The sequence below is a fragment of the Sylvia atricapilla genome, chromosome 15, assembly GCF_009819655.1.
Source record: "Sylvia atricapilla isolate bSylAtr1 chromosome 15, bSylAtr1.pri, whole genome shotgun sequence".
NCBI classification, from domain to species: Eukaryota; Metazoa; Chordata; class Aves; order Passeriformes; family Sylviidae; genus Sylvia; species Sylvia atricapilla.
Window position 1 is genome coordinate 4,903,453 of NC_089154.1, and position 11,222 is coordinate 4,914,674.

Here is an 11,222-nt window from a genome sequence, read left to right on the forward strand (position 1 = left end):
GGCCGCGGAGCGGAGCCATCTTGAGAGCGGCGCCGCCATGGTGCGAGTGGCGGTCCGTGGGGTCGGAGAACAGCGGCATCGTGCACCATGGAAAAGAGCTCTGGGCTCGTCGAGTCTAATCTTTGACCGAACACCACCGTGTCTACCAGACCAGAGCACTGAGTGCCACGTCTAGGCTTTCCTTAAGCAGCTCCAGGGACGGCGACTCCACCACCCAGCCGGGCATCCCCTTCCACACCTGACAACCCCTTCTGGGAAGAAATGCTTCCTGATGTCCAGCCTGACCCTCCCTGGCACAGCTTAACACCATCTCCTCTCATCCTGCCCTTTGCTCTCCGGGAGCAGAGCCCAACTCCCATCTCACTACACCCTCCTGTCAGGGAGTTGTGGAGAGCAAGAAGGTCCCCCCGATTTTCCTTTTCTCCAGGCTGAGCTCTCCCCAGTTTCCTCGTCTGCTCCTGGTGCTCGGGACCCTTCCTCAGCCCCATTCCCTTCTCTGGGCACGCTCCAGTGCCTCAATGACCTTCTTGGATCGAGGGACTTGGAACTGGACACAGCACTTGAGGTGTGGCCTCTCCAGTTGCGAGTACAGGAGCAGAATCACTGCCCTGGTCCTGCTGGTCACACTGTAGAATACTAGAATGGTTTGGGTTGGAACTTAAAAGATCATCTCGTTTCATCCCACTTCCATGGGCAGGGTCACCTTCCACCATCCCAGGTTGCTCCAAGTCCTGTCCAACCTGGCCTTGGACACTTCCAGGGATCTGGGTGCAGCCACAGCTTCTCTGGGCACCCTGTGCCAGGGCCTCCCCAACCTCATGGGGAAGAATTTCGTCCCAATATCACCATCCTACCCTTGACTGGTGTGCAGAGGGCCATGCAGAATCAGCCAGGGCTGCTGTGACCACAGCCATAGCACACAGCTGTGTCCAAGAGGAGCAGCTGGCTCCAGCAGTGGAGCTCCACACAGCTCCTATCCCAAATCTCAAGTACAGACAAGACCAGAGCGCTGGAATTTCCAGTTACGTGTATGCTTCAGGAATTTTGTTCATAGAAAATGTGTTTTAAAGATGACCCATAAAGGAAGATGAATAAGTTGCTATTTTCTTCCTGCTTGATTGTTGCCATTTAAGGCCGTGAATTACATTAAGGGTAAATTGGGGGTTTCACTTAGAAATAAATAGCAAGTGCCTCAAGTCTTGATTATGTATTTTGCTTCTAGGCTTGTGAGAGAGCTCAGGAGTCAAAGAGGAAAACCCTTTTTAGCTCTTAGATGAGGGAGAGCCTCTGTAGAGGATCTCTACCTGCTTTGCTTGTCATGTGTTTCACTTAAATAAAAGGTAATCACAAATTAAATCCGGAGGCCTTTCAGTCAAGACCAACTTGTTTGTCATCTGGGAAAAATACCAACCTGCCATATTTGCAGTCACCAGGGAAAGCAGAGACCAGGGTGGAGGAGACCTGCATTTCCAATGCAAATGATAAATAAAACCATCAGTGAGTCCCAAAGGCAGAGGAGGGCCCTGCCCAGAGAGTCAGGGTGGCTGGAGCAGCTGGTGTTTAGAGTAGCCATGGGTCCCCTTCCAGACCTGGGGCATATACAGGGACCAGAGAGCAGCTGACAACCCTAAATAAGTACCAGGAACAGAGGGTGGTGTAAGAATTTCCTGAAGAGAAACAAGGCTTTGTAAGAGTAGCTGCATTTGGACTTATGATCCACCAAATAAACGAGCAGTGCGTTGGTGCAGCTCAGGCGTGGAGGTTGAACATGAGGCAGAAGTGAGCAGTAAAGGAGGAAAGAATTGAACACCAAACTCTGGCATTTCTCTTCATGGCCCTGGGAGGTGGCCAGACAGTGATAGAGGAAAGCCTCCTTGCTGTGCCTCACTTCAGGAATGCACTTCATGTGGGTAGACTTTGGTTTACAAACGATACACGTTTTCCTAGCCCAAACAAGACAGGTACATATCATGCTGTCCCAGTCCAGACAGGCAAACAAATTAATACCACTATCAAGATATTTTGTTCTGTATTGAAAACAAAACATCTTAACACTCAAGGCCAGTCTATCCTGAGGATTTTTATGTTTTTTTCTCTGGAAAGTCTTGCCTCAGTTTTCTCCTCCGATTCTTCTTAAGACTGATACAGCCTGAACATCTTTTTGTCAGCTTGACTAAAGCCCAGCTGGGCTGCAGCAGCCACGGCACTTGGTATGCTTGGGTGGATTGCTAGCTCCACTGCTGGAAGTGATTCTCAATGCCTGATATAGTTTAATACTGTAAGGCCTGCTAAAGTGGATTACAGATGGGTATAATGCAAGTCAGGGCAGGCTCCAGGTCAGCAGTCCTGCAAAGAACAATTTCAGAGACTAAGACTGCTCATGCCCTAAGCACAGCCAATAACCCATCCCTGAATGGGTACCTTGGAATGGCCATTTTCTAAAGCTGGTGCTTTGCATCCTCCAAGGGGGCTTCTGCAGGGAGGCTGGTTTAGTTTGAGTGCTCTGAGATTCCCTGGGATTTTTGCACACAGCCAGCTGGCACCTTTCCTGGAGGAGCACATGCTCACTAATGAGAGAACTGGACCCTCCCCATCCAGGGACCGTTTCTGGTCAACTGTCCCTGACACAGCTGAGAGACAATGAGGCCCTTCAGGGCTAAATCCCGAGAGCTGCAACCATCTCCTTTGCCAAGGACATCACTAATTCCTGGCGGTGGCTTGATTCCATAAGCAGCTCAGTGAGGTGACTTTCCAGGTCATCAGCTAATTGCAGGTGAAGTGCCAGCAACTGTCTCCAGCAGGAGGGAAAGCTGGGAACTCCGAGGGAAGAAAGGATGTAAAACATGTTTGCTCAGCTCCCTTGAGCTCAGCCATCTCTCCTGGGGCAGCTACAGGGAGGTAGGAAAGGGCTGGATGACTTGGAAGGATCTAGAGCCAAGTCCCGCTGTCTCTGCAGCCTGAGGAATCCTGGAACATCACCATGGCTGAGCCAGACAGGGGGACACACTCAGCCTGGCCCATGGGTGGACATATTAAACCTTCTGGTCTCCTCACAACCCCAGGCTATTTGTGTGCTGGAGAGGAGGAGGAGATAGCCAGAGTACTGATTATTCCCGACACAACTTCTCCTTTGAGTCTGGCAAAGCCAGGACATGGCTCCTCTACTGCCCTCCCTGACAGGCCTCTCAGTATTTCCCCACCTCTGTGAAACAGTGAGGGATGAATTGAGCCCTCTGAAACTGCATGGCAGAGAAACTTGTTAAAAAATCTCCTCTCTTCCAGCACTTGACATTCCTGAGAGAAAACCACTCCAGGCTCCCCCCCATGTTCACTGGAGTTGGGAGCAGTGAGTAATTCTTGCAGTTGTCCCTGCCCGGCACCACATTCTTTTCTCCAGCATGTAATGGCCCAGAGGAGGGATAAACGGAGCCTTGCTGGAGCAGCCTGCAGTGGCTGTGCACGCCATGGCCTCATGCTGGAGAGACATCAGGAAGGGCTGTGGAAGGCCCAGCCTCATTTTACTGGGGGGCTAGTTAAAACAGCAAGTGAAACGGGGAGAAAGGAGAAAAAGCCCTGCAAAATGTTAACTAATAGCATACCTCGGTTGGCTCGAGAGCATGAAAATCATCCCAAGCTGCTCTGTGTCCAGCAGCTCTGCAGCAGTCTGACATGCTCACACCTCACCCCATGCTCACACCTCTGCCCACCTGAGCGGCTCCCAGCCCCTGGCATTTTGCTGCTCACCGGTTTCTCACCACCACCAGTTTCTTCTGTTCTTTGCGTCTCAGCGCATTTTCCCACAGCAATCAGTGACCATTTCAGAAAAGGCTGAAAAAAAGGCACCCCATTTCCCTATTGCTGTCATCTCTTCTTGGCTGCTGGCTTTTTTCCTACCCTGCTCCTACCAGCTCCCTCCCCAGGAGCTGCCATTGCCTCCTCCTCACCCAATTTCCCCAAGACCTCAGGTTATAAGCCCAATCTGGGCCTTGCTCCAACCTGTTTCACCTCCTTTCTCACAAACTGGTGCTTCCAGTACTCATCAGCTCAGCCCAGTCTGCGCCTCCAGCCCTGCCAGGCTCCCACTGCACCCAGGAGGCAGCCTGGGGAGATGAAGGGCAGAACCAGCAGGTCCACCCTGAGTACAGTCCAATGCCAGAGCAGGAGCAGGCCAGGCAGAGGATTAAAGAGGAACTAGAGCCTGTTCCCTGCCTTTCATCTGCTTCGAGCATGACACAATCACAGCCATTAGCTCTTCAAAGGCAGGCGAGGCTGGCAGAGCCTTGGGAAGCTTTGCTCCTGAAAACACTCCCAGGTCTGGTCTCCCTGAGCTGGCAACAGTGTTACCAGCTCGGTTTTTCCTGGTTCCTGACCCAGTAGCCTCAATGCTGTGTCTCCTTTCCACAGAAGTGACTCCAGCTCTGGGGGCTTGTGGACATTGCTGTACCCAACAGGATCCCAGCTTTGCCAGAGCCATCCCTAATCTTTTCCACAAAACCAGAGTTGATCAAAGCTGAACGTTCATAAAAGGTTTGGAAGCTCAAAAGATGGGTTCGGAGTAAGCCCAAAAACCTTCCTGGCAAAGGCTGGGCTGGAGGCAGGTACCGGCATTGGAGCTGTGTCACTCACCCTGCCGAAGCTTCCTCTTTCCTTCCTCCTTGCACCTTTTTCCCAGCCCCACCCATGTAGCACTCCAGTAGCCCTGCTCACTGAAGTCAGTTTTTTCCACTTCACAGGACTTTCTCTTGCTTTCACCCAAAAGCTGCTCCACCCAGCCAGCACACTGCCAGGGCATGAGTCTCCCCACCTGAACCCAGGCCCCCCCTCCCAAGGCAAACCGGGAGCAGGACAGGCAAGCTCTGATACCTGGAGCAGGGACAGTGCCTCAGGTATAGAGCTGCAGACTAGTCAAAGGAACCTTGGAGGAGGGAGACGGCAGCTACTTTGACTTGGTTATGGCATCAGCACACCCCACTCTTCCACGAGTCCAGCATGAGACAGAAAACTGAGGAGGGAGACACACAGGAACATTTGGGAAGGTGCAGTTGAATCCCCCCCTAAGCCAGCTCCTCCAGCAGCTCCATGTTGCACACACTGGCAGTATCTGGAGAACTCCAGCCCAAGGCAACCTGTGAGACCCACAGGTTTGGCAAGCTCAGTTCTACCCCTCCCCATATCACCAGAGCCATCTGCCCTGTGCCCCACTGCACCAGCATCCCCCCAGCCTGATAGCAGAGCTGTGCAGCCTGGCAGGGTGAGATCAGAGCAAGGAGCAACTGTCAAAAAATGACATGAAAAGAAAGAAAATCAACAACCAACACCAGTCAAGCCTCTATGGTGTGCACTTTTATTTTAACTGGTCTTAAGTCAGTGTACAGGTAGCCCCTCCCTCCCCCACATACTGGCACCGCTTCTCCTAGACCCTGCGGGGGACTGTAAAGCCTTCATTCACATCTATCACTGGGGAACACAGGCTGCTTGTTTGAACAAATCGAAGAGAAAAAGGATCAAGTTGTGTTTTCTTTTTAAGGCGGAAAGATACAAAAAGACACTTGTCGGGTTAATAATTTACAGACAAGCAATTATAACCTAACACCAGCTGTAACTACTGGTGGACCTCCCTCCGAGCTGGGCATTGCCTTCACAGAGGCGAGTAACTTCCTGTAACAATGCATTAATATTTGGAATGACTATTAAAAAAAAACAAACAAATGTACAATCAAAGTCCTCAGATGCATTGTAGAACTTTGGGGGCGATCGCTCCGACATGATGTACTTTAAGACTGCTTCTGACACCTTCACCGTTCCAGTTTTTTAATCCTGAGTCAAGCGCCAAAAAAAAAAACAAATAAAGCCATGCCAATCTTGTCTGGTTTTATGCGCATTTATGGGTTTCGTTTCATCACAAGGGTGTGGGTGTTGGTAACAGTCCGGTTTAGAAGCATTTGCGGTGGACAATGGAGGGTCCGGATTCATCGTACTCCTGCTTGCTGATCCACATCTGCTGGAAGGTGGACAGGGAGGCCAGGATGGAGCCTCCGATCCAGACAGAGTATTTGCGCTCAGGTGGGGCAATGATCTGCAGGGAAGAGGAGGAACCAGTCAGACACAGCATCACACTACGCTCACAGCCCACACACGGCCCTGCAAGATGGAGCTGGCTAATTCCCTTATCTAACCTTGGCTAAGATACCGTGAAGTTGAAGCAGGATCAAGACACAACTTCACACACCCACCTCCCTCCTCTGCAGCCAGTCTTTAATCCCATTATTCATGCAGTTGGGTGAGTGCCATCCTGTCCAGCCCAAAGCCATTAGGGCTGTACTAGACAGACATGGTTTCTATCTTCTGCAGCAGGACACCAGCATACCACCCTCCACACATGCTGCGTACTTCAGCCTAACACGGGTGCTGAGATGTTCCCCCAACTCCATCCTACCTTGATTTTCATTGTGCTGGGTGCCAGGGCTGTGATCTCCTTCTGCATCCTGTCAGCAATGCCAGGGTACATTGTGGTACCACCAGACAGCACTGTGTTGGCATACAGATCCTTACGGATATCCACATCACACTTCATGATGGAGTTGAAGGTAGTTTCATGGATACCACAGGACTCCATACCTGTGAAGAAGCAGGAGTTCCAAATCAAGAAGGGGTCAGACAGAGTCAAGGAAGCCTAAGAAAATACTACAGGCAACCAAGAGACCAGCCATCCTTTCAGCAGTAAGGCACTGCAGAGCCATGGCTGGGACAGACTCAATGACCCAAGTCCCTCAAACAGCTTTAGGCTGTGCAGGAAGTGAGGCTGACTGGTGGGCAGCACAAGCCTTGCTACAAGACCAGCAGTTAAGTATTGACCGCTGCCATGGTCTCCAGGTCACCCTTCACAGAGGGAACATTAAGGGACAACAGAGTATCCTAGAAAAGCTGGACTTACCCAGGAAAGATGGCTGGAACAGGGCCTCAGGGCACCTGAACCTCTCGTTGCCAATGGTGATGACCTGGCCATCAGGGAGTTCATAGCTCTTCTCCAGAGAAGAGCTAGAGGCAGCTGTGGCCATCTCCTGCTCGAAATCCAGGGCGACATAGCACAGCTTCTCCTTGATGTCACGCACAATTTCTCTCTCAGCTGTGGTGGTGAAGCTGTAGCCTCTCTCTGTCAGGATCTTCATGAGGTAGTCCGTCAGGTCACGGCCAGCCAGATCCAGACGGAGGATGGCATGGGGGAGGGCATAGCCTTCGTAGATGGGCACAGTGTGGGTAACACCATCACCAGAGTCCATCACAATACCAGTGGTACGACCAGAGGCATACAGGGACAGCACAGCCTGGATGGCTACATACATGGCTGGGGTGTTGAAGGTCTCAAACATGATCTAGGGAGAGAAAAGGAGGGGTTGACTCAACAGGAAAATACAGGGTTCTTGCTACATGTCTACACCAAATCCATGCAAGTGGTTTTACTTTTGCCCCTAGATAAGAGGCACCTCTCTCTATACTACCCCTCAAAGTCCATGCTTATCTCACCTGTCTCCACCCACACCTGTCACTTCAGAGCCTGGGCAGGGATGCCACTGCCACAGACCCATCCACATATCACAGCAAGGAACAAAACAAATGCCAAGTTAACTACAGTACAGTCACTCAAGGGCTGTAAATGGATTAGTGTGCCTAGTCAGAAACAGCAGTTAGACCAGTTGCTAGTTCAGCCTCAGAGAAAGCCAGCTTAGAAAAGCAAACAAAACCTGTCAAGGTCCAGCAAAGAGGAGACTCAGGTCAGGAAAGGAAAACCCTGTAAAGATGGCAAAAAGGGAGAATAGAGGTGAAGGAGAGAGGACAACATGGAAGAGGAAGAGAGCTGGCCTGCAGCAACTATCTGCTGTAGCTCCAAGCTGCAGAGTTCTACACACCTGTGTCATCTTCTCTCTGTTGGCTTTGGGGTTCAGGGGAGCCTCTGTGAGCAGCACAGGGTGCTCTCAGGGGCTACTCTCAGGCTCATTGTAGAAAGTATGATGCCAGATCTTCTCCATGTCATCCCAGTTGGTGACAATACCGTGTTCAATGGGATACTTCAGGGTCAGGATACCTCTTTTGCTCTGGGCTTCATCACCAACATAGCTGTCTTTCTGACCCATACCAACCATCACACCCTGCAGAACAAAGACAATGTGGTAAGTACAGCTGAAGAGTGAATAATTCCCTTTTCATAAAACTAAGTCTCCAATTATTGTCCCTCTGCTGTCACCTATCAGGAAAGACATCCAGTCAGCTGTTCCAATACACACTGCACAAAGGCTCTGTAGGAGGCTGCGTTCCCCACCAGCCGTGCTGCAGCGCACAGGCCTCTCACGGTACAAAGCCAAACAGAAGCACTACTTGCCTCTAGGGGAAGCACATCCACCTAAAACTCCTCCCTTTTATTAGACAACAAGCACAACCAGCCACCTACCTGATGTCTGGGGCGCCCCACGATGGATGGGAAGACAGCACGGGGGGCATCGTCCCCGGCGAACCCGGCCTTGCACATACCGGAACCATTGTCAACAACGAGTGCGGCAATATCGTCATCCATGGCTGGCTGCGGGAGGAGAGGAGAGGAGGAGACATGAGCATCTCCACTCGCACCCCGAGCCCCGTCCCACGGCGGCAGGCGGGCAGGGAAGGCGATGGCGGGAAGCGCACGCGATGGCGGGAAGGGAAGGCGATGCCGCCAAGGCCTTCCCCACCCATTTCCTTCCTGCCGGCGCCGCTCCGCTTCGCCCGGCGCCCGCTAGAGGGGGCGACGCCTCCCAGATTTCGGCACTGCGCGGATTTGGGACAAAGGAAGTCCCTGCGCCCTCTCGCATTATTACCATAAAAGGCAATGGATGGAGCGCACGGCGCCTCGCCCGCCACCGGCTGTCGGGGGGACGGCGGCGGCCACTCCCCGGAGCGGGCGGGCGTGGCCGCCACACCCCAGCGCCCCGCCGTGTGCCGGCCAGCGGGGCTCGACGCCTCCGCACGGCCCCGCCGGTCACGCCCGGTGCCCCACCTTGAGCCGGCCGGCGGGGCTCAACACCTCCGCACGGCCCCGCCGGTCACGCCCGGTGCTCTCCTCAGAGCCCCGCCGTGTGGCAGGCAGCGGGGCTTGACGCGCCCACCCAGCCTAGGGGGTCACGCCCGGTGCCCGCCGTGTGCCAGGCACAGGCGGCAGCATTCGATCCCTCTGCACAGCTCCCAAAGCCTCAGCCAGCCTCTACAAGGAACCGCAGCAGGACAAGAGCCGGCTACCACGCCCAGCCCGCCAGTCAAGCGTGACCGGGGCTCTGCCCCATCGGCCGGCGGCACCACGGGCGGGATTAAAGCCAGCGTCTTATGCAATTGCCGCCCGCCCAGGCTCAGCCCCGGCGACTCCGGCCGCGCCGGTGTAATCCGGTGGCGGGGGGCGGCAGCAGCTGCCGCACATGTGCCGCCTCGCATGGGCAGCCTGGGAGTGTAGTCGGAGCCGGACTGGGCAGCCGCCTGCACCTGCGCTCCGGGCACACGGTGGGGTCCCCCTGCACCCCCGACCCCGCATTGTTCCCATCCAAAGCCTCGCCCCGTGTAGGGGGTGCCGCCCCCTCCCTACATGCAACAGCCACCAGGACTATTCATATGTGTGGGGTGGGGGGGCCGCGCCCCTCCTCACGGGGGACAACGCCCCCGGGCCCGGCCCCTCACGGGCGGCTCTGCTGAAACAAAGCCCCGCGCCCCCCGTCCGCGCCGCCGCTCCCGGGACACCGCAGCCGAGCCGCCCGCTCCCCCCGTCCGCACCAGCAATCCTCTTACGGGGCGATTAGCCCCACGGGTGGCAACGGCGCGACCCCCCTCCGCAAGCATCACCCCGAAACCGGCCTTAAACCGCGAGCTGCGTCTCTATCCCTTAAAAAGCGGGCAGCGCGCTACGGGGCCGCCACCCCCGCCGGCGCACAAAGGGCGCGCCGTGTCCCAACAACCCCGATCGCACCGATAGTCACAACAACACCAGCTCGTTACTATCCTCGTTATTATGGCTACTGTCCTATCCCCGCTGTCGCGGTGCCGGCTCTCACCTTTGGGGAGTTGGCGCGGTCGGAGCCGGGGCAGGCGTGAGGCGGCGGCGGGAGCGGGGCGCGCGCGCTGTGAGGGCAGGCAGAGCTCGCGGCGGCTGCCGCCCGCCGCCCGCGCGCGCTTTATATTAGACGGCCCCGACCGCCGCCTCGCCATAAAAGGAAACTTTCGGAGTGCGCCTCTCCGATTGGCCACGCCTGGCCACGCCCCCCAGGCCTCACCCCGCCCCGCCGCCCCGACAGGGGGGAAAATATTGGGGTGGGGGGAACCGGCGGGGTTGGGGTGCGGGGTGTGGTGTCACCGCGCTGCCTCAGGGACGGGGCTGCTGCCCGCTGCCCGCCGCGCCCCGCCGCCTGCGTGCAGCCCCCCGCCCCAGCCCTCGCACAAAGCCCCGCGGGTGGGGGTCCCGGCCCCTTCGCCTCTGTGTGTGTGGGAGCCGGGCGGATCAGCCCCCCGGGGAGGAAGGGGGTACGCGGGGTCTCGAGGTGCGGGATCGCGGGGGTGCCGCTCGCCATGCCCGCGGTGCTCCCTGGCGCGGGGCACTGGAGCGCCCGTCACCTGCACCCCTGGGCCGGGCGGGCACCGGTGACCCCGGCCGGGAGCGGAACGAGCGGGACGCGGGGCCAAGTTCACTGCTGATCTCAGCAAGCGGCGGCGACACGGCTCCTGCCAGCTGCCACCAGGCCCTCGGCCCTTGGACCCGCCCGGGCAACCGGGAATGCCGCCGGCGCCACCGGGCACCATTAAAGCCCGTGTGCCTACGGGGGCAGCGGGACCTGGGAGAACGGAACGCCTCCGCTGGCTCCGGCTCAGGCATCGAGTCAAGCGGGAGGCCCTGGTCCCCGCTCTCCATCCTGCCCCGTGCTGGCAGGGGACACCACGGGAGCAGTGGTTTAGTCAGATTTGAGCAATATTTGTTTCTGTCCTCTGAGCCAAACCTTGCTGGTGTAGGAGACGTGGCTGCTCCAGCCCAGGCTGTCTTTCTGCAATTCCCTTCTTGCCTGCGACCATCCGACACTGGTCAGGAATAAAGGCGAGGGCAGCGGCCACGGAGCAGCAGGCAGCAGCAACCAGAGGGCTTTGCGTCTCCAGAGTGTTGTGCGAACACAGGCTGATTAATCAAGTTAATTAAGCAGTCCTGTAAGTAAAGTAGCAGC

The 11,222-nt window shown here is 55.9% G+C and overlaps 1 protein-coding gene across 1 annotated transcript; it reads right to left on the bottom strand.

Annotated features, from left to right (window-relative positions):
• Positions 1–5,321: 5,321 nt before the first annotated feature.
• On the bottom strand, positions 5,322–10,169 carry ACTB (actin beta). The gene is given in 6 exon segments (XM_066329789.1): positions 5,322–6,076; positions 6,437–6,618; positions 6,935–7,373; positions 7,908–8,147; positions 8,447–8,575; positions 10,068–10,169. Coding segments are annotated over 5 exon segments (1,128 nt in total). The 5' UTR covers positions 8,570–8,575; positions 10,068–10,169; the 3' UTR covers positions 5,322–5,932.
• Between the last annotated feature and the right edge of the window lie 1,053 nt (positions 10,170–11,222).